The sequence below is a fragment of the Lolium rigidum genome, chromosome 7 (assembly GCF_022539505.1).
Source record: "Lolium rigidum isolate FL_2022 chromosome 7, APGP_CSIRO_Lrig_0.1, whole genome shotgun sequence".
NCBI classification, from domain to species: domain Eukaryota; kingdom Viridiplantae; phylum Streptophyta; class Magnoliopsida; order Poales; family Poaceae; genus Lolium; species Lolium rigidum.
The window spans coordinates 59,409,335-59,433,204 of NC_061514.1; the positions used below are offsets into that span (position 1 = coordinate 59,409,335).

Genomic DNA, 23,870 nt, shown 5'->3' on the forward strand with positions numbered 1-23,870 from the left:
TGATCGCCTCGTTTCATCATGCGGCCCTCCTTCATCGACTAGGTTAGGACTGGTTCCAAGAGGCTGATGTGATGTTTAACCGCCGCATGGTTTTTATGGGACAGACGGCACTGTTGTAACCGACCCTAGATCAGGTGCATAATTCAGCACCAATGGTGTATGTTCGTAGCTTGATCCAGTACGGAAGTCATGCATGGTTTATTGGCTAGTAATGTGTGTCCCACAGTGTCATTCATGTTGCAGCTAATAAATATTTGTACGAGTTTTGAGAAAAGAATGAAAGAATATCCTAAAGCGTCAGTATATAGTTGACCAAACTACCTAACGCCGTACGTTGGCTATAAAAAAAATCAGTAGATTATGCAACCTTTTCTGCTCATTAACCTACTACATACTCATCCAAGGACATGCATGCAACAATTATTTGATTCGTTTGAAATAGATAAATAAAAAAGCATCCACGGGCCCAATCTTCACCAAACAAGCCCATGATTTGGAAGAGTCTTGTTATAATTTGATTCTAACAGAGGACGGATGACTATAAAGATGAAAATTTATAGCAACATAATGACTACCAAAATACCATTAGCACCGAAACGAATAGAAACATCATGGCAATAATAGTAGTTTCACATCAAGAAAAAAATTATGTACATACGATTTATGACTTGGGGTGAGCTAGAGTATGATATCAATGAAACATATTGTTTCCCTTTAAAGACTCTAGTCATGATTTATTTTACATCGAGTTTACAAACGCTAGATAAATGAACCGACACCGATTATCTACGTGATAACATAGTCCATTATTTAATTTTCTAACCTTCTATGGTCCTAGAAAATATGCCTTTGTCTAAACCACAATAAGTATGTGATTTATATACTTTGTTTTGTTTATGGATTCTTGCGAGCGTTGTTGACATAGAAGAAATTGTGACAACTTTCATGTCAAAGACAGAAATTTATATTCCACATGGGAAAAATACAAGTTAGAATATATACTTGGCACATATTTATAGTAAACACTTTTACTTGTCACTACAACTCAACGAGTTTTTACTTGATATATTATCATGTACTTTTTATTTCTGTATTATCTAATAGCATTAACATAATAACATTGTTAGGAGTAATAAATCTAACAATTTACACTATACAACAAAAAAAGTATCCTCGTAGTTAATCCTAAAGCCACTTAGATATATGATTGTGTTTATATGTGTTGTGCCGATTTTAGTACTACCTGAGAATATCATGATAGAGAACATTAAAATGGATAATAGTGTAACAAATATCTAAATAAAAATATTCACAAAAGATGATTGTCCTTGTTCATCTTAGCTAACATTAAAGTTAGGATTACATGAAACACAAGTAATTTGTACCATGTGCCTAAAAATTAAGTTTACTCTTATCGCGTAAGAAAATCTTGGTAACAAAGAGAGAAAAAAAGTAACTTGAATACGATAAACACATTTTCTTTATTATAAACAACCACGCTAAAAACTCACGAACACAACATTAACACTTGGCAAGTAATTTTCTCGACATGGGGAACATAACTGGGGCAACAATGCATTGATTGATGGACTTATATCGAGCAAGAAACATATGAAAAAATGGAATTTAGAGGAGATCGGCGAAGCTGGTTTAAGAGTGTTGGCGATGTACCACAGTCCCTAGGCTACTTAAGGTTGTACATGTGGCATGTTAAGCGCATCCAAATATGGATTTCTGCATAGGTGCACATGTGTCGGCATCTTGTGCATTGGCCCAACATTTTCCTTAAGATCAGAGACGTAGTTATCACAAACCATGAGTCATTTAGACGGGATTTGCATAGCATGCAGTTTTTTTCGGTGTAACATTCAACTTTGGAGAACAGAAGTTCGATTCAGACCTGAACGGGTATGCAATAACTAAATTTAAGATTTAAAATCAAATTCAAGATGTTCCTCTCAATTTATGTCGTGGGGTTATTATGCTTACTATCGATAATTTAACTAAATGAATGTGGCAAGTGGATACACGATAGTAGAATTTTGCATGAACATGAAACCATTGTGCATCTTTGTGATTGTGTTAGCACCCCAACATTGTACATCTAGCATTCGACAGTACTCCGTACATAAGCATTCTTGGATGCAGAGTTATTACATTCCATAGTTTTTATTTGGGTTGTAAGTTTTGGATCTATCTGGCTATGCAGAGATAATGTTGTGTTCGACGAGTACGCCGCCATTGGCGTCTACTCCTACTCGTACGTGGCTGTAACTGTCCAAAGACGCGGCCTAGCTACTCGCCCAGGGCAGAAAATTTTGAAATAAACGACGGGTCTTGGAATCAAAGATAGGACAAGCAAGTTTGCTGTTGAAGGCTGCAGTGGCGCTGCACGGGCAGGGCGATACATTCCCTCCTGTCGACACGAAGTGCCCGAGAAGTTTCAGGCAGTAAACGTGGCAGAAACGTAGTAGTAGGACAGGTACTGTACTATCTTCGTACGCGGGTGTGGGTGGACTTCGCATGTGCCGTTGTTTGGTTCACTATCCGGTGCACCAAAGTCCTCTCCTGTAGCGTAGATTATTATATGATGAAGCTGGATTAGCTTGAACGCTGACTTACATGTATTTACTATATTTTTTTATTGCGTGGACAAGTCAAACAGTCTACGGATCTCAGAGCATGGGCTTTTCGTCGCATGCACGGGGATTGACCGTTGGCCTGGCTGCGTATTTGCGGGCTATATATGTCAGCAGCACCAACAATTCCACTGTGCTCAAGTTAATTTTTAACAGATTATCGAGCACACATGCGTCAAGCCCTCGCTTGGGCGGAAAGTGCACACCCCCATCACTCGCGTCTGTACCAATCAATACCCGAGAGAAGAAACGACGAGGCCGGGAAACTCCTCTCGGAAAACTCCTCTCGGAAAAGCTACCTGGCCACGGAACTCACGACACGCACACGCTCGAGTTAACTAATCAAGTCGACGCGCCACGAAGGGCCGCAATAAGCTACGCACATCACCACGGCCACCATCCATAGATTACTCATTTCGTTCTTCCACCTATCCGTCACACACAATAGACTCGCGTCGATTTTGACCTATTTCTGATGACAACTCACGAAATAACCTCTAGAAAAGATTTAACGAATCGATCTTTTTGTTTGGCTCCGCACCAGACGGAGCCAAGCTTCATACCTTGACTACCCCCGATGGTGCCGTGCCACCACGACGCCACGGTGAGCGGCGCTAAGCTCACGCAGACGTGGCGGTCAGCGGCTATGGTAGGATCCGCAACTAGAAAACTTGGCTCCGTCCCGGACGGCGCCGTGCCATGCCCCTGGATGGAAATAACACTCAGGCCCGCATCTAGACTGTCCTTAGCATCAAAACGAATCGTTTCTTCCACCTCCCGACCCCGACCATTGGTATCTCCCTCTCTCACTCACTCCCCCACTTAAGTGCCCCATCAAATCCTTCAGATCTCTCTCACTCATTTCGTTTACCTTTAGGCCCAAGAGGTAATCTCCCCTATTTTCCCTCTTTTTGTCTAATTAATTTTGTGGATTTGGTGCTTTTCTTCACAAGTAATGAAACCCTAGATCTTGCATTTGAAAGAGTTTATTCTTATGAATTGGCCAATGGTTCTTGGTTAGACGGCTATGAAATATTAGGTGTTGAAGTTGGTGCTTAGGGTTAGGGTTATCAAAGATTTTGGTGCATTTGGATTAATGTCATTGTTTAGATGACAAGAATTGTGAATGTTCATCATGTGGACAAAGCGGCTTTCTTGAAAGGCAATGTTGAGTGTGTTGTCCCGGAGGAGGTATTCATAGTATTCATCACTAGTCCTACCTACGCAGAGATTGTTGAAAGAATTAGATTCGATTTGAAGTGGATGGAGCCAAGTGATGCACGTGAACTGATTGGAGGGTATAATGCTAGATTTGGACATCACAATCGGTTGAAGATAATGCTCATTGACTCCGAGTTGAATTGGAGTGCATACAAGGAGATTGTGGTGGGTTCCCAAGATAAGTCTCTTGAGGTATTTGCCACAGTGAAGTTTGTTGCTCGGTTGAGCATTGAATTGAACCGGCATGCTTCCCCATGTGCTCGCGATGAGCCATCTCAGTACCATATTGCCGATGTGTACGACACTCGTATGAGGCAACCTCCAATGAGCTCGTTCGTAATGACCAATATGAAGAGGAGGAAATGGAGGGTGGTGACTACGAGGGCGATGAAGCGGAGCATGGTCTCCGTGAGAATGAAGTCGGTGACATGGAGGCAAATTGCCTATAGGATGACATGGACCATGACCTCCCTTGTTTGCGATCTCATGCATCGGACTCGGAGGATGAAGGGCCCGACGAAGATGTTGATGAGGATGGGCTAACGGCTAAAGAAGCCGCAGCTCAAAGAAGGTGGTAGGCCGTGCTCATCGCCCATCATTGTTCCGAGATCTTAGCCTTGCGAATAAGGGTATAGTTGATGGTGGCGTTAGTAGAGTGCTTGAACCAAGGGCATCCGCTAAAACGGATAGTCATGGCTCGGTTCCTGCAATCAATAACAGGGTTATTGCAGTACTTATATTAGCAACTATTTATTAGAAAGTTCGTCCCAAAGGAGCTTTGCAAACGACTATAAACACAACCCCGCAACTGCGTTGTCAGGCGCAGCCGCGTTCGCACCCAAACCGTGGTTTGGAAATAACCTATAATATAAGGTGCTAAGATGGAAAATATTTGAGAGTTCTAAGTAACTAAGAGTAAAGTAAATAATGAAAGTAAACTAAAGAAAGAGTGTTTAGAGTGTGTTTGTGGTATGGTTGAGGGTTTCTCAAGGAGTGTAGGTTCACCACTAGTATTGTTATTACTTATGATTAGAATGAAGTATATTTTTGCTATGCTATGTGTGGGGAGAGCTCCATAATAAGATGCGCCTAAAAAGCCATCGGTCATTTTTTTTTGAAAGGAATACGGTAGGAGAAGCCCCTACAATGATTTTATTTTTTTAAATAATAAGAACCCAAATTCACGTGCATGGGGACTTGAACCTGGGTGGCTAGGTTGTACATCCACTTCCCTAACCCAAAGCCATCGGTCATCACATCTCTAAATAACCACAGCAGCTAGTCTTGTGCAAGCCACATATTGACTATTGCAATTAAGGTTTTACCCCATGGTTATCGATATGAGCTTAGTGAATCCCTCCTTATCTCCCTCATTCATGTGTTAAAGCACCGATACGGTAATATCACTTCCCGCCGTTCACTTTACCACACTTCAAAGGGTAATTCCCTCTCTTGTCCTGGAGGCAAATATTATGTGGTGCACTTCACATAACATCAAGAGGAAAACTAACACACATTCATAGATCAAAGGTATAAGACATCTTTATTTCACATCATAATATTACTAGGGTTTCTCCATATCTCCCCAAGAACAAAGGAACTACTCATACATGAAGGGAATCAACATTATAGCAATACGAATATGAAGGTACAGTTGCATACAAGTGTAAATCCTAATAAGGTTCGGATCACAACCAAGTAGACAAAGGGGATTGAAGGTGTAGACGTTGATGATGGTGATGATGATGATGATGATGGTGATGATGATGATGATGATGATGATGATGATGTTGTTGTCGTTGATGATGATGATGATGATGATGATGATGATGATGATGATGATCGATGCATTGCCCTTCAAGATCGTAGTCTCCTCCTCCTATTATGTGTTGATGGAGATGGTGATGGAGGCGATGGCTGTGGAGACGACGATGATGGCGGCGGAGCAGCAGGGCTCCGCCCCTTAGGGCGTGGATGAATGATGCCTCTCCTTGCCTCCTCCCCTCTTTATATAGGCCCTGGAGGTCTGTTTCGCGAACCGACTAAGCCAGGGGCCGAATATTCCCATCGGGCCTTCACAAATTTTGTTCTGTTTGACGAAATGGAGCCGACGGAGCCCAGTACGGGCGATATTACAGACGGGGTTTGCCTATACTGATGGTCGCTAAACTTGCATATTCTTTGGTATTTTGCTCGCCATTTCTTCATCCGGACTTCGATTGAGGTGTTCTTCGGCTCGTTAAACTCGTATGGACGAGGGCTACATCACCATGGCCTTAGTTCTTAAATATAAGATGTTGGTAAAATATTACTTTTCCCACGCCAAATATGGCTAACTCTGGTGCTTGTAATTCTCCCATATTGTACCCTTTGGGTCCTTTTGCCTTCTTTTTCCATGATTGTTCATAACACCTAAATACATGTAAAATACAAGGTAAACATAATAAAATTCTAATAAAACTACTAAATATGCGATGCCCATATGAAAGTGAACAAGAACTCGTAAGTATGAAAAATAGGCATAGGTGTATCTAACCGGATCATGAAATGAGTGACATATGAGTAATAGTATACTTAAAAACCTCAGTAAAATAGTGCTAAATTTCGAGTTATCAGATAGAAAACCCAAAAATATGGGATTAATCCCGGAGAGAAATTTCAAAGTTTGTTGGAATTTCAAATATGGATCAAGGACTACGCGGTTAATTACTATCGACCGTACAAGGTGGTTCACTCAGATGCTAAGGTGCGCTACACAGTCAAGTGTGAGGACAAATGATGTTCATGGGTTGTGCGTGCAAGACCATTCAGAGGAGGGCTGCAATGGAGCATTGTAACTTGCCAATCGATTCATACATGCAGTGGCAAGGATCCAAGTGAAACAAAATAGGCACTGATGAAGGTTGTCTGAGACAAATTGTCTCCAGAGTGCGGTGGCTTTATGGTACTCCCTTCGATCCATATTACCTGATATTAAAATAAATATATCTACAACTAAAATGTATATAGATACATCTATATTTTGTTTAAGTAATACTAGTAAGCGTGCACGTGCAATGCACGTCTTGTCGTATGTCATAAAAACATATATTGTGATCGTTTGTCATGTATTTTACCGAGCCATTTATGCCTAAGAGGTGTGAGAGCGCCTAAAACACACAATCCACACTTACATAAAATTTACAATCACATAAATGTATTTAGAATTAGTTGTAAAAATACTTAAAAACATAAACTAAGCAACAATATGTATTATGTTTCTTCTTGAAGGTCCATCTATGTATTCTTGATACATGGCGAAATATGAGTGACAAATAAAATAACTAAGCAACATTGTATCTTCTATTTATTCGTGGATGACGGTTCTTTCTTGAAGGTCCACTTTTTTATGCGATCAATAAGGCTTCGTGCAATGGCTGGGATATTGCTTAAAGCTTCATTTGCTTCATACTTCAGGATGTGAACCAAAAATCGCTTCCTTAGTTGAAAACCGTCCTATATATGCATTATACAACATTGTTATAAAAAAACATGTGCAAAGTGTATGCAAATGAACATGTGTAAATACTCACCGTGGGTACTTGGAAAATGTAGCAATCCATCGTACCATGAATGCATGAACTCAAAAACCAAATAACCCGACGAAAGCACTGCATGCATATAATGTTACATTGCGGGTCGAATATACGTTAAGATTGTAACACATTGTTAAGATTCTTACTCGTCTAGATTTGTTGGAACTTTGGGAGCCTTGCAACCCCATTTAGTTATGTCATCCTTTGATGCAGGGTTTGCAACTTCGAGGGCAATATTAAAATTACCAGCCACATTTTTAAGTATAGTCTTCGCCAAATATGGTATTGGAAGTGGGTCCAAAAAAGAGATAACTTTTTTGTGCCGATCCAAGACGAACAACTGGAATAACCCAACAATATCCCAAGGCAATAAAATCTGCATCGATACATTTAAAAATATAGCAATCATTATAACAGATAATTGACTCTTAAGAATGAAGGATTGAATTCTTACCATGCACGTAATTAGATGCACGTGCAGCGCACGTCTCTATCACCATGGCCTTAGTTCTTAAATATAAGATGTTGGTAAAATATTACTTTTCCCACGCCAAATATGGCTAACTCTGGTGCTTGTAATTCTCCCATATTGTACCCTTTGGGTCCTTTTGCCTTCTTTTTCCATGATTGTTCATAACACCTAAATACATGTAAAATACAAGGTAAACATAATAAAATTCTAATAAAACTACTAAATATGCGATGCCCATATGAAAGTGAACAAGAACTCGTAAGTATGAAAAATAGGCATAGGTGTATCTAACTGGATCATGAAATGAGTGACATATGAGTAATAGTATACTTAAAAACCTCAGTAAAATAGTGCTAAATTTCGAGTTATCAGATAGAAAACCCAAAAGTATGGGATTAATCCCGGAGTGAAATTTCAAAGTTTGTTGGAATTTCAAATATGGATCAAGGACTACGCGGTTAATTACTATCGACCGTACAAGGTGGTTCACTCAGATGCTAAGGTGCGCTACACAGTCAAGTGTGAGGACAAAGGATGTTCATGGGTTGTGCGTGCAAGACCATTCAGAGGAGGGCTGCAATGGAGCATTGTAACTTGCCAATCGATTCATACATGCAGTGGCAAGGATCCAAGTGAAACAAAATAGGCACTGATGAAGGTTGTCTGAGACATTGTCTCCAGAGTGCGGTGGCTTTATGGTACTCCCTTCGATCCATATTACCTGATATTAAAATAAATATATCTACAACTAAAATGTATATAGATACATCTATATTTTGTTTAAGTAATATGAATCGAAGATATTATGTGTAATATGAATCGAAGAGAATACTAATGTACAGTCTTCCACAAAAACAGTTTGCTAGTATTAGAGATTAGACAGAGAAAAAAACACCGTACCACATGGGCGGTTGGGAGAGCCAAGCATTCAACTAAATATTGCCATATATGTTTGCTTGTCCGTATCTGGATGGCGCATCATTATCCGGCAGCCGCCATGAATTCAGCAGCGCAACATGTCGTTTGTCCGCATCCATTGCCGTGGCCAACTCCCGCATCCGTTTTACTCAGGTATAAACTCCAGGTTGCGTTCTCACTTTGCCGTGCCTTCGTAAACATCAAAATCTAGCCAAAGGCAGCATATATAGCAGATGGGTACAGTACATACACAATGGTTCGCCTTTCGTCGTGTCTGCCAACCCGATTGCGTCACCAAGTTTGTCTGCCGGAAAAGTCTGCTTCCGAATCGGACGGCTGTTATGATGGATCGACGCTCTCGAACGGGGTGCAATGATAGCAGGATCGGGTGTATTAATGCACGTATGTTTCGTTCGATTGATCAGTTCACATCACTTCCCTTCAGTGAGGGCTTTCTTTCTGGAAGCATCGATCACTTCTGGGGCCGATCTTGAAGGAGATGGAACACAAAAGAGGAACAGGTATCTTTCTAGACGGTTTATCGAGCTCCTAGCTTAAAGGAAGCTCAAAGAAGAAAAGCTGAATAATGCATTTCTCTACATGTATATGATGAGTGAGCTGAGCTAGCTAGCTTGACGCGGCGGTGTCTACATATATAGAGGGGCCTTCTTTAACACCTGTAGCCAGTGGCCGGACGTGGGCTTTTGAGGTGTACGTCTTTCCTTTGAAACGAGATGCTGTCTCGCCAGATCAGATAACAGATGGCCCGGAGAGGGTGTACATCATATGCACACCTAGCTACTCCTATGTGGCTACCTATACATGAGATGGAAAGCGACGATCCTAATTAAATTTTCCGGTTAGTACATGGTTTCTGAGAAACAAAGCGCCAACAGGTGTAGCGCCTGTGAAAATAGGAAGTACTAATGCATCATTGACACATACGTCAATTGGTCTCCAGGAATATCGCCAAATTGCTTCACACAATAATAACTTGAGGGTTCAGACTTCACCACCATCAATTAGGGGATGGACGAAAAGCGTGTCATCGTTGCATCACGGCACCAATAATTCGTGCATAATGCAGCACGAATGATGGAACCTTGAATTACTCGAGCTAGGGGGGAAATGGTTTAGAAAGATAGCTTGGTGTCATGCTCTTTTCTTTTTTCCCGGTAATGTGCCGGTATTTTCCTGGATCGCTACCTGGTCTGATCGGCTCGATCGTTTCATCACGCTGCCTATCGATCGAGTTGTTAATTGGTTAGTGCGTCCTCATCGAGCTTTGGATTAGCACCGGTTCCAAGAGGCTGATGTGATGTTTAACTGCAGCATGATTACTTCATTCAACACGGGCGTTGTTGTAACAGACCCTAGCTAGATCAGGTGCATAATTCAACACAAATGATGTATGTTGGGTCCTTGATCTAACATGGAAGTCATGCATGATTGGCCGTTCAGGAAATTTGAGATGGAAAAAAATGCCTTTTGGTGATAAGTAATATGTGACCCACGATGTCATTCATGTCGCAACTGGTTAAGATTAGGGGTTTATATAAAGCATGAAAGAGTACACAATTATAGTCCAAAAGAAGTTAGGGTAGTTGACCAAACTGCCGAACGTTGTACGTTGGCTATGAAAGTTTCAACAGAATATGCACCCCTGCTCCCAATTTTGTTACATTGCTCATCCAATGACATGCGCGAAAAAACCATTTGGTTTGTTCGAAATAGACCAATCAAAACATGTATACTATACATCACCATAAAAGGCATCCAAAGGTTCAAATCTTCAACAAGGGACACGACAGGTACCTCCCTATAATAGTCCGTATGATCATGATCAGGGCTGGACGTAAAGTTCAAAACTCGGTAAGCTAAATGAGCGCTTCATCTGTTAGTAAGATCTGATGGAAATTTTTATAACACAAAACTATTGAAATGTGAAAATTTTCATCTAAAATAGATGTTAGTAATCAAAAGTTGACTTTAGCATGATTTAACTTCTAAAAAATCAAACAATATTGTTACTTGACAAGTTTTATTTCTATTTATTCTCATATATATTGTAGCGGGACTTTTGTTTCTTAGTTTTCTTTTCTATTTTTTGGTTGTGTGCATCCGTAGTACCATTATGGTGGTGCGTTGTTGCAGTCTTGCAGAGGCTGGATGTAATTGGTATCTTTTGATATTAATATATATTCCCTTTATCAAAAAATATACCGTAACATTCATTTTTCCGCAGCACTTCAAGTTTCTCTCTCAAGGTGGGCATGCATCTTAGTATGGTAGAAAATGTGAGACCCTTGGTGGTGATGATAGAAATTCAAGTCACGTATTTAAAATATGTGATAATTTTACATTGTTAGTTGTGCAATTAATGTGAGAACATGATGAGTTAATATAAATAATTGACACACAATTATACTGAACAACTTTACCTTTCTACATCGGGTTGTCCCTAATTCCTAACAACTATTTAATTAACACATTTTTACTACTACTAAAAAATCATACATATTATTCATTTTATGCTATGTAACAACATTATAAAGTAAAGTCTATTAAGTAAGAATAAATCTCATAGTCTATCCTATATAACTCAGACAACATTTAACATCAAATGTACTTAGAAACACTACTATAATTGTTATAAACCCTATAGTCATCTTTGTGGGGAAAAGCTTCTCTTGCTACGACGCTCTGCGCTTGTAGTCCGAACAATTTTTTTATATACGTGAGCGTCATCACTCGTGCGGTAAGACGTCAGTGATGGCGACAAGAAGGCCACCCTTGAGGTCGATCGCCGACACTTATATGACATCTGAGCTGTCGTGGTCGTCTTCTCCTCCATTGATCTGACTGACGGCATTACAACTTGTTGGTTTTGATCTCCTCTAGTTGCTCGTGGGGGTTCTAAGATTTCTTCTCACGCCAAGATGAAGATCGGCCGGATGCATGTACCCATCGATCTGGTTGAAATATCGTGTTCCGGTAGGCTCCGCCAGCGAGCTCTACTGGGTGCATCATGCCTAGAGATTGTTGGTTCAGAAGGATTCATCTGTGCGCACTCTTGTTTTTCTCTGACTGTTGGGCTTTAGAGGGAGCGCTTCGAAGCTCTGTTGGTTGTTAATATCATGTGACATGTTCTCGTTCCATGGTGATGGCGGAGAATGTCATAGAAGCAGAGATCTGAGGACTAGAAATAGTGGTTCGAGTCTGGTGGGCGATGAGGAATTAGCTTGGTGATTCGTGACTTGGAGCAGCGGCATGCAAGTGGGGGCGACCACATAGGAGAAGTTCATAGTCGTACATTTTAGGGTGAAAATCTAATGTTTGGCCTTAATAGATTGTGCCCATCAATGTCATTATTAAAGGCACTATTTTCAGAGCGAGGACTTTCTCTAGGGTGAAAACCTAAGATCTATGATCGGACGACGGCGACGATTGTGCACTGTTCTCCTCTTGCAGGCGTCGCTTTTGGAGAAGATGCACTTCTGGTGTTGTCTTGGTGGTGTTAGTACTATTGTATCAAGAAATAGATCATTGTAGTGGGACTTTTCTTTTGTGAAATTCTTCTTTTTTTGGCTGTGTGCATCTGTAATGCCGGTATGGAAATGCGTTGTTGTAGAGACTGGGTGTAATTGGTATCCCCGCGATATTAATATATGCTCTTTGTCGAAAAAGGCTTCCCAGGCTCGAAATTCGGCAGATATCTAAAAAAATACCAACACTTTGAAACATGAAATGAGAAGAATCATGTTGGAAAACTCATATGGATCTAACATATGATATAACATTGAGACATTGGTCAAACTACTAGCACAAACGAAAGTCTAGGGGTAGACTACTCCCCTCTCATGGTGGAGAGCGACGTGGATGCGTTGGTGAAAGAGGAGAGGCCACGAGAGGCAATTCCAACAGCAGTCCCCCCTCCAATCGTCCTCTGACGAAGTTCTATTGTCTCGATGTTTTGTTATTTTTGAGCTCTGCCTCCGTGCATCACGAAAGAAATCATATCACAAAGGTCATTTACATATGGTTTGAGGTAAAAACAAAGGCGGTGGCACGAAGTTTGATGCAAAATAGGCCATGAGGCTTCATATCCCCTCTAGGGCCATGCCATGGGGTGCTTCTGGGCCTCTACAAGCCCATTTCCTTCTCCCCTACTATCATAGTCCTTCATCTTCAAAAAAAATTGGCGTGGCAAAAAACTAGCTCCGTTTGAGTTTGTGAAGGTCCTAAAACTTAAAAACACACAAAACAGGGTTAAACACTAAAATAAATGAGAACTTCGTGGAAAATTCCAGAAATCAATGTAAAAATTCCTGGGAACATCATATATGATAAAATTATCATTGAATATCATATAATAAGCATCAAAGTCCATGTATACATTTTTCGTCTATCAGGAGGACGGACGAGAGACTATCTCACAGCGCGGCCAACATCGGAACCATGTTGGGGAGATGTGGGTGTGTGTCCTCTCAGGCTCGACACCAAGTGACGCCCTGCTTTTGTGAGTACTTGTATAGCTTGGTTGCTCGAACATTGCTCACCAAGAGTTATATAGTCTAATGAAGATGTCGACTATTGAAAAATTCCATAGAGATTTTCCTCCACTAAAATTGATCGTTTGCAAACAATAGGTAACCTCGTTGCAACATAAAAATCGCTCGCTCAATATAAATTATAATTAGTTATTTTTAGAGAGAGAATTGTAACTTTTTCTTATGAGAGTGAAATTTTATAAATTCAAAATGGCGGTCACATTCTACCATGACACAAAGATGGTCACGGACTCGCTAAGATATATGGCTTAAAAGTTACTTTGATGGATCTTGCTTAGTGAGATCTGATTGAAATTTTAATAACACAAATCGATAGAAGCATGAAGGATTCATCCGAAATACATTTTAGTAATCAATAGCTGGTTGTAGCATGGTTTAAACTTGGAAAAGGTTTTTTCTCAAACCATTTTGTTTATTGACAGATTATATTACCCTAGTTTCTAATATAGTGTAACTTTCATTTTCGCAGCAAGGGTTTCTATCCTCAATCAAGACTGCAAAATGGGGGACCCTTGAAGATGATGAAATTGTTTTAAATTTCACATGAAAGGATGAGATGATTCATTGTTATTTGTGTAAACAAAATGAGAACATGATGGGTTAGAATAAATAACCGAGACACATTTATACCAAGCATTTTTACCTTTTTACATCTCGTTGTCTCTAAATCCTAACTAGTATTTTACCGATACAGTTTTTACTACTAAACAATTAACTAGTATTTATTTTATGATATGCAACAACATTGTAAAGTAAAATCTACTATCAAGTAAGAACGAATCCGAGAGTCTATCCTATATAGCACATGCATCATTTAGCATCAATGGCACTTTGAAATATTATTATCATACGTGGTCACATGTGTTTTTGCGTGCATTAGTATCTACGAATATCATGGTAGAGAGTCCAAACATGCACGCGCGCGGGTCTAGAAAATATCTTAGCGAAGATTCGCAAGATGTTTTAACTAATGAGGTTTTACAGTGCATGATGAAGATTTAACTAGTGATTATGTGGAAATTCTTAGGAGTGAGCTATGGCCGAGACGACGTCCGCTTGAAGTCGAGATGGCGAAAGGAAGCATCCGATCCCTCTCCCTCCACCGCGGGGTTCAACGCACACGCCGAGGTGAATTTCCCTCTCCTGCCCATCCGATTCCGATAGTGTGCTTGCGCGCTATCGGTAATGGCGTGGGTAGTGGCCGTAACTTTCCCCGCGGAGAAAACGTGTCTCGGTGCTCGCTTTGGCGCTTTGTGCGCGCCTTGTGCCCTAGCAGCCAAAATGGGCACTCCCCTAGACCCGCATTGGTGGAGCGAAGCGAGGTGACGATCGACGAACGGCGAAGGAGGGAAGAAACCGCACGCACGAAGCACCACGCATAGTCTACATCGGCAAAGGACACGTACGTCTCCGTAGTCGGCCGAGAGCGCGGATTGCTACAGCAAACGGGCCAACCCGACCCGCGAACCCTGAACGATGATGGCCGCGTGCCTACCAGTACCACTGAGAACATATCTAGTGATACCACACCTTATTTGATACCATAATATCACTCTTCAAAATTTAAATTGTAAATGTCAAAAAATCCGGAACCAAAATTTTGGATGTTCACAAGATGTGTGTTTACATACCTTGTAACTTTCATAACCAAACTCGAAATATCCTTAGAGAAACAAAAAAGAGAAATCCAGCATGAATAGTGTCACATAAAGACAAAAACACGCAATGCCACTATTCACACAACATTTGTCTTTTTTGTTTCTCTTTGTGTATTTTAAATTTGGATCTGAAAATTTTAGACAATGTAAACACACATCTTGTGAACAGCCACAAATTTATTGTAATTTTTTTTGTCACTTACAAATTTAAATTTTGTGAAGTGGTATCATGGTATCATGTGAGGTGTGGTATCACTAGATATTTTCCCCAGTACGACTGCCACCAATGGTCTGCCGCTGTTGCGCCGAGATGTAAATTCCTCTTCTCGACAGGACAGCACAGAGTCCGTGCACGCAGCCACGGCCACTCCCTGCTCCACCAAGCAACAGTGTACTGAGTAATTTTAATGGAGGACTAGATTCCGTCACCTGGACTGAAGCGTGGACAAGACGGCGAGCGGCAACAGTGTACCAAAGGGAAGAGTAAAACGCTTGGCTCGGCCAGTCGGCCCCGGGTGAAGCTCCCCTCTAGGGCGAGTCGGAAGGCGACCAACCCTAGCCGCTGCTCCCCCTTCCTCCCCTTTCTCTCCTTTGCCAACGCTTAAGGTGATAGTTCGGAAACACATGCGTGGTCACCACTGGCGGAGGGTCATGGAGATCATCCCGGGTTGTGGCCCAGTCTTATAGCAGTAAAACCAAGTTATTTAGCCTACGAAATTTACGAAATATAGACCATTGGAAGACATGCTGCTTCCTCGGCCCAGGCTAACAGTTTGTGCTGAGTTGGCCCCTCCTAATTTTCTTGTCACGCTCCGCCACTGGTGGTCACCGAGGATGGTGGCGGCGAGGATATTGCTGCTTCGCTCCGATCGCAGAGAGCTCTGGCATCTTGGGTAGTGGCCTCGCGAGGTGAGGGCATCTCCAGCGGCGCGACGCAAACGGACGCTGAGCGATCGTTTGTGTCCGCCGTGACCGGAAATGCGTCTGGGGCATGTTCCAGCGGGGCGACGCAAAGTGACCGGGCTGTCCGCGGAGACGCAAACCTGGTCCAAATATGCGCCAGGTTTGCGTCTCCGCGGACGCTCGGCGGTCGCACGGAGCGTCCGCTCGCGTCCCCACGGGCCCCATGGCAGCGACCTAGGTTCGATCGGCCTCGAATTCACAACGCGCGCCGGTGTGACAACCGCGGCGACCAACCGCCGCAATGGAGCGCCGAACCACCGCGGAAGAGCAACCGCCGGCCTCTTCGTTTTACGCGCCACCGTTAATCCGCGCACATTATAACCCCCGCGTTTACGGTAATTCAAGTTCAACCACCTCCTTCTTCTTCCTCTTCTTCTTCTTCTCCAACACCGGCACGTCATGAGCGACTACACGCTGCCGTCCGACTCGGAAAGCGAGGGCAAGTCGCCCGGATTCCTGCATTGGTGGGAATCGCCGGCGATGCCAAGCGATCCGGGCTCCACGCCCAGCTACCCTACCTTCACACCGAGTGAGGACGAGGAGGAGGGAGGCGGCAATGGCAGCGAAGGCCAGGAGGAGGACGGAGGCGGCGCTGCCAGCGACACCGACGACGAGGAGGAGGGCCAGAAGGAGGAGGAGGACTCCGACAGCAAGTTCGCCCGATTGGAGGCGCAGGAGGCGGCGGACGACAGGGACTAATTTTATGTTTTAAAAACAGGGTACGAAGTGCAAGACGGGTATGCCGCTGATGGCCCGGTCATTGCCCGGATCCGACAAGGAGGGGATAAGACTGAAGGGGCGGCCTCGCTACGGAACAAAGCTCCCCTGAAAAGAATCCACCCTTGCTGGTTTGGTTTACCACCACTCTCGCTCTACCTAGGGTGACACTCGCAGCCTTTCTTCCTCCTCCCGGTCTACAAAGACCTCTTTCGGCTCTCCCCTGCCTCCACTTCTTTGCCCCTTTCCCTCTCCTCCTCTTTCCTCTGCTTTTTCCTCCCTCAAATCCTCCGCTCCTCTCCTCGCTCTGCTCTGTCTCATACCTTCTTCTTGCTTCACACCGCACCTTGCTCCGTTGGGCTCCCGCAATGGAAATGGCATTCCACCATGACTCGCCGCTGCTGCTCAGAATCAACACCAGAGGCGGCCACCACATGGTAACTTCTACAACCTCCTCTCTTCTTCCCCTGCTCTCTTGTTTTTCGGAGCCATTAAATGCTCTATCTACTGGTTTATTGGTTCAACTCCTCTGCTAACTAACTAATCAATGGCGGCAGGGCGGCGACGAGGCGGAGAACCAGCGCTGGCCGCCGTGGCTCAAGCCGCTGCTGGCCACCAGCTTCTTCGGCCAATGCAAGATGCACGCGGACGCCCACAAGTGCGAGTGCAACATGTACTGCCTCGACTGCGTCAGCGGCGCGCTATGCTCACAGTGCCTCGCATACCACCACGGACACCACGCCATCCAGGTTCGTGACCACGCCATGCTCTTCTTCCTTTCGTTTCTTGCCATTTCGATTGGAACTTTCCTTCGACAGAGGCTCTCCTTCGAGACTAAGAATCTACAGCTAGCTCCCCTGTTCCGTTCCCGTTGGAACACACAAAGGGGCGGCGAGGAAGCTTCTTGTCTCGAACGGAACAGTCCCTCTCTCTCTAAGCTAGACTTGCGGTTGCTGCATCTCCCCCGCCCGCTCCCAACGGCCTCTCTTTCCCCACACGCATTCGAAAGTGGAAACATCCGAGGAGCGGGATAACCAACTTTTGCCTGAACCGGCATGAGAAATGCCCCTGTTCCATCTATCTTGCTTCTCTCTGACTCTGACGATGCTTGCTTGTTTGTGCAGATACGTCGGTCCTCGTACCACGACGTGATCCGCGTGTCGGAGATCCAGAAGGTGCTGGACATCACCGGCGTGCAGACCTACATCATCAACAGCGCGCGCGTCGTCTTCCTCAACGAGCGCCCGCAGCCCAGGCCGGGCAAGGGCGTCACCAACACCTGCGAGGTCTGCGAGCGCAGCCTGCTCGACACCTTCAGATTCTGCTCACTCGGATGCAAGGTAATACAGTAATACTACTGCGCTAGTGCACCGCAGAGTCGACTAGTCAACGCATGTTCATTCCAAGATTTCTTCAGTTCGGTTTGGTTCGCTCGTGCTACGCATCGGCATTGTTATTAACTAACTCTGTTATTAATTGTTCTGGTGTGGCAGATCGTGGGCACCTCCGGCGAGTACCGCGGCCGGAAGAAGCACGCCGCCGGGATGAAGAGGAAGCTGAAGAAGCCCACGACCGGCGCCGTGGCGTCTGACTCGGACGACTCGTCCACCATCACCAGCGGCGGGAGCGAGAAGAGCAGCGTGGTGCAGAGCTTCACCCCGTCCACCCCGCCGGCAACGGCCACGGCCAACAGCTACCGCTCCGCCAAGCGGCGCAAGGGCATCCCGCACCGCTCGCCATTCGGCAGCCTCATGCTCGACTTCTAGTCTCTGCTAGAGCAGAGCAACCCTAGCGCGCCTACCTCGCCGACGGTACACCACTGTAGTATACACATCCATATTATGTCTACTATAGTTTGTCCTGTTCTACATACAAGCAAGGAGCTTAAGCAAATAACGAGCGCCCCCATTGCCGCCGCATGCACCCCTGCGCTTCTGGACGAGGAGGCCGGTGCAGCGCAATGCGGGATGGCAAGGATAGTTGTTACTACTACTTTCATACTAGTTTTTACAGACAGATAGTAGCAAGAAGGGTGTGGGTTTGTCTTCTTCGTCTCCCCGGAAGGGCGTGGGAGGAGGTAGTATGTGATAGTAGCTAGTAAGTTTTGCAACTCCTCTTTGATACTAGGTTTTTTTTAGCTGTGTTTGATACAGTGTACTATGGTAGATGTACATATATGCATGTATACTATCACAGATGGGGAAATGCTAGTACTATGACTCCGGTACGTGTTCATATTTGTCCTGTAATAAAGTTGAGAATGCTGCTCCTCATCAGGCCTGTTGCTTGCTTGGTTTCTTCTCTATCCGCTCTATCTATCATGAGCAAATGCTTGAATGTGTCCAGTTCGTGCAATGCAATGCAGGGAGAGCTGAGGGGCAAGATAGTTCTTCTGTGGTACTGGAAAATGTGGAAGATTGCTAGCATGCCCTGCTGACCAGAGATATGGTGGAAAATGGGAGAAACTATGGCAAGGTCAGCCGCCTGCCTAACTTGCTTGACCCGGCAGGCAGCCATTCACCGAACCCAACCCAGAGGCAAGGATGGATGAAAGCGGCCGGCCGATGTCGACGTTATCGTCATCGTCCATGGACCGGTTCGTTGCTTCCGCCCATACGGCAGCGCGCGCCATCCCCTGCCCGTCCAACCGCCGTCCGCCATTCAACCCGGCCGGCGCGGCGCGGCACGGCATGCAAGCTTCTCTCTCTCTCCGTGGTAGTGGACGGTAGCCCTAATGAAGTCGGGCCGATCCCAGAGGCTAGATCGGCCGTACGATACCGCCAATGATACATACGTGCACCGGCAAGGTAGTGCAGGACCACGTGCGTGCGTCGATCTCGAGCATATCTCTCGGCTCCCATCTAGGGCTGCCGGCCGGCCTGCTGGTGGGAGGACGGGCGGCAGGTGCGCCGCACGGGGACGGGGACCGCTAGCTCGTTTGAATGAAACTGGAACGCCCTTGGCATGGCATGTGTGCGGCACGGCCGGCGCATCTCAGTGGACGGCGCAGTGTGGGGCTCTGGATCTCGGCTCCCCTCCTCCAGCATCGGAAATCACCGGAGAGCCCAAGGGTTTTCTCGGTTTGTTCCGGTCACAGGTACGCCACGCCTGGCGTCATTTGCTTCCTACCCTAGCCGTCCGTCTGTCTGTCGCCGCCGGTGACGCGTGTGCCTTCATCGGACGACGACCCTTTTTGCGTGGCAAAGCCAATCAACGGCGGCGGCGGCGGGCGCGGTCACCACGGCCGGGGTAGGTTTCGGCTCGACGTACGTACGCGTGGTCCACGGACGTGGATAGGTTGAGTTAGGGTTGGATCTTGCTCGATCGCACGCCCCGGATATTTCTCCACTTTCGCTTGGCTTTTTCCACCACGAAAGCAACGGCGGCACCGTACTTGCTCGCTTCTTTACCAAACTGCTCCGCGTACGCGCGGCAATCTACGGGGCTTCTTCTGCAACAAGTGCCTGACTGACGGGCCCGACGATGCTGGAAGCATTTTTTATTATTATTTTACCCAATCCATTCATTGGCAGAGGCATGGCAATGCCGGCGTTCATGTGCTCCAGCTGACTTTTGGGTGCACGTACATTTCCCCTGGAATTGCTCTTACTTTGTGACGACTGACGAGGGCGGATTGGTGAGTGGGTGGGTGGACTGTTGTTTGATGGCATCCACGGCTCGAGTGGTCGAGTGGTGTGGTGTGGCGACAGTTCACTCCCTTCGGGGGCACACATCTTTCCACCAGATAAGTTCGGGGCAAGACGGTTTACATGACAAAACAAGGAAATGGCCGTGGGGCAGCAATATATCCTGCCAATCTCCCGGCATGCGGCGGCGACCCAAACGATTTGTTTCCGTTCATTTGGATTGACCCGCGGATAGAATGCGGGAGGCGGTCCGGCCGGCTAGAACAGTGCACCCTGCAGCGCGATCCATTTATCCATGCTGCCTAACCAAATCCATTAAAAACAAGTGAAAACACATATTTTTATTCAAATTTCGTTATATGTTACGTGTTTGAATGAAAAGCAACTAAATTATTTTCAAAAAAAAGAAAAGCAACTAAATTAAAAATAAAATAGCCCTCCTACTCGCTGTCGGTAGGCGGGCGCGATGGCTCAGCTTCGTCATCGTTCTTCCCGCGAACTGAGGTGGCTCGATGGATCATCGCGAAACGCCACCTCGCGATTCGCAACTCTTTGCGGCAGGCTTGCTCGGTGAGGGTCCAAGCGTTTACCTCAAGGATCCTCTGCCGCTCGGCCTCCATGAGATGCCGCGCAGCCTCGTCGGTAGCCAACCGCCCGCGGGAGACCACCTTGACGCGTTGGAGGAGCTGCTGATCAGCCTGCTCTAGGATGCGGGCGGCCTTCCTCTGGTCATGCGTCAGCCGGTAAGACTCGAGCATCGCCTCCTGCTACGGATCAGCCACGTGATGCAGCTCCTCCTCGGCCTCTTCGCGGTCCACGTAGACCTCGTACTGCGCGTACATGAGGATGGACTCTGCTATGTCTTGTTCGGTGAGGCATGCGTTGAAGATGTCTGACAGGATCCAGCTGCGCTCCGGCTCTGGAGGCGGAGGTGCAGGCGCCGTGCGCCCCAACATAGAGTAGGTGGTGGCCTTGCGGCGAGGCTTGGTGGGTGAGGAGCTTAGTGGTGATGAGCACGACGAAGGACGCGCTATAAATTGGCATAGGGCATTGGATGCCGGCGCGGAGCTCGAGCCGAGTGATGGCCATGGCAGCAGCCGCCGGTCAACCTTCTGCCATCAGGTCGTCTCCAACGCTGTCGTCGGTCAGCATTCTGCTTTGGAGTCACTTCCAAGCAGGCTTGTGGCACGCGCAGCCAGACACACGACATGTGTCTGCATCGACGCGTCGGTTCCCCAAATTTAATACGTCGATGGGTCGGTGCGGATGGGTTGGTTCATTTAGGTCGCCCCGCAAGAGCGTGGGTGGTCCGTTCCTCTATCCACGCGGTCCGATACGGTTGGGTCAGTACGAGATGGGTCGGCCTATTGGAGATGCCCTCAGTGATGGGGAAAGAGTCTTGGCGTGATAAAAAGGAGGCATGTGATGTGCATACAAGTCAATCAACTGTTCTAATAGGATCAGATCGTTCAAACCTAAACTCTTAACAGAAACCTTTTTTTATTTCAGGCAACGCCTTTTCCTTCTGTTAGCGACCTCATCACTACGGGTGGGGCCACTTGCCAGGTTTTTTCCTCCCGTGGTTTGAATTCCAACAGAAAAACTTCAGAAAATTGTGACTTTTGACGAAGCCAAGTGGTGCTCCGTTCAAAGAAGGAGACGCTGCCTGAAAGGGGCCAGGTCCCAGGAATCAGGCGCCGTCAGCCGGGAGGTTCCTTCCTTAGGAAATCAGGAAAGACTAATCTGTCTCCTTGACCCCTCAACAATCTAGGTCAAGCATGGTGATCTACTGTACTGGTGTGGCTGTTATTCCAAAGGGCTATGCCGATTGTAATTTAAACCGATCAAATAATATGCAGTAAATCCCGCCACCCAATATATTTTGTAGTAGATGGAAGGCAATAAGGTTCCGATGTCATGTTAAATCCTTGCATTTGCATGCAGATCTATATCGTGGAAAAGGCTTCAAATGACATCGATGGCATTAATAATAATGTAACCTATTATGTGGCATGTTAAGAAGCTATCGGTCAGGTATATGTCAAAAGGTATTTTCCAGGAAATTAAGGTGATGGACAATATTTCTAAACTACTTGACGTATTATGAACACATAGTTTTCTAGGCGAGTAGCAGCAAGTTAAATTATGTGCCACAGCCATTGACAATATATTTCATGTTATGGAAGATATAATCTAAGATCAAGCAATTAATGTAAGCATATGAGTATGATTTACCTATCCGTTTATCGAAGGCATTTCATCCATATTTATGATTATGTTGCCGTCATGGGTTGCTGCAAAGCTTTTAGGGCATCTCCAACGGTCCGACGCAAACGGACGCGGAGGGTGACGAGGGGGCTCCTCGGCAATGCCCATCATGTGAGGCTTAGCGTTAGCGAAAGGCGACGATGGAGATTTCGGGAGCGACATGGCACACGACGTACCCAGGTTCACGTCCCGCGGTGGAGGATCGCTACGTCCTGCTAGCAATCTAGTATATGAATATATGTGTGCAGGGTGCCGCCGTAGGCGGATTGTATACAATCTAATCTAATCTGCGGGGTATCATCGTATGAGTCTATGCGTGTTGCGTTATGATAATCTGTCCTAGGGGTGCTCCTGACTAGCTTTATATATGCAACCAGGTTAGGGTTTACAAAAGTCCTAGTCTATTACAAATTGGAGTTCTCTTTCTCGTAGTCTGATAACTGCAAGAACATAGATCAGATGTAGCTAGTTTCGAAATAAGAGTATCGAACTACGAGGAGCTACTGGTTAAGGTCTTAATGCCCCTTGCTACTTTCTACTAAAGGTTACTTAATAATTGTTTTCTAATCTCAAAATGATTAAAGGTGGTGTTGTAAATGGTTGCAGGAAAAGTAAATAAAGCCGTAAAAACGTTGTAAGGAAAAGGTTGAAACTTAATAAGACAAAGTGTTCTCAGGGATTATTGGATCCACCTCTACCACTAGGATTCATGTTAATTAAGATAAAATATGTTTTTGAGCATGTTGTGTGTGGGAGAGCTCCGTAATAAGATGCGCCCAGAAAGCCATCGGTCTTCACATCTCTAAATAACCACACCATCTAGCCTTGTGCAGCCGCATATGGACTAGTGCTATTAAGGGGTGTACCCCATGGTTATCGATAAGGGCTTTGTGAATCCCTCTTACCCCCCTTATTCATGTGCCAAAGCGTCGATACAGCAATGTCATTTCCCGCCGTTTACTTTACCACATTTCAAAGGGTAGTTCCCTCTCTAGACCAATAGTCAATATTACATGGTGCACAACATGTAACATTAAGAGAGAAAACTAACACACATTAATACATAAATCCATAGATCATCTTAAATTCATTTCATATTCATGATAGGGTTTCTCCATCTCCCCAAGAACTAATAGGACTACTTACACATGGAGACAATCAAGACCATCATCATAATCTTGTGGAGAAGGAATTAAAGGAATGGAACAAATTCGAATACAA

At 45.1% G+C, this 23,870-nt stretch overlaps 1 protein-coding gene across 1 annotated transcript; it reads left to right on the forward strand.

Annotated features, from left to right (window-relative positions):
* The first annotated feature begins 16,850 nt into the window (after window positions 1-16,850).
* Window positions 16,851-19,010, forward strand: LOC124677559 (protein RGF1 INDUCIBLE TRANSCRIPTION FACTOR 1-like). Its single transcript, XM_047213541.1, has 4 exons — window positions 16,851-17,171; window positions 17,292-17,483; window positions 17,859-18,074; window positions 18,228-19,010. Exons 1-4 carry the CDS (start codon window positions 17,103-17,105, stop codon window positions 18,498-18,500), a joined length of 750 nt encoding a protein of 249 aa, XP_047069497.1. The 5' UTR covers window positions 16,851-17,102; the 3' UTR covers window positions 18,501-19,010.
* The last annotated feature ends 4,860 nt before the right edge of the window (window positions 19,011-23,870 follow it).

Excerpts from the sequence above, each read along its gene's own strand:
- LOC124677559 (XM_047213541.1), top strand. The coding sequence starts at position 17,103 with ATGGAAATGGCATTCCACCATGACTCGCCGCTGCTGCTCAGAATCAAC. Across the intron at positions 17,484-17,858 it reads ACGGACACCACGCCATCCAG|ATACGTCGGTCCTCGTACCA; the intron begins GTTCGTGACCAC and ends TTGTTTGTGCAG. Across the intron at positions 18,075-18,227 it reads TCTGCTCACTCGGATGCAAG|ATCGTGGGCACCTCCGGCGA; the intron begins GTAATACAGTAA and ends CTGGTGTGGCAG.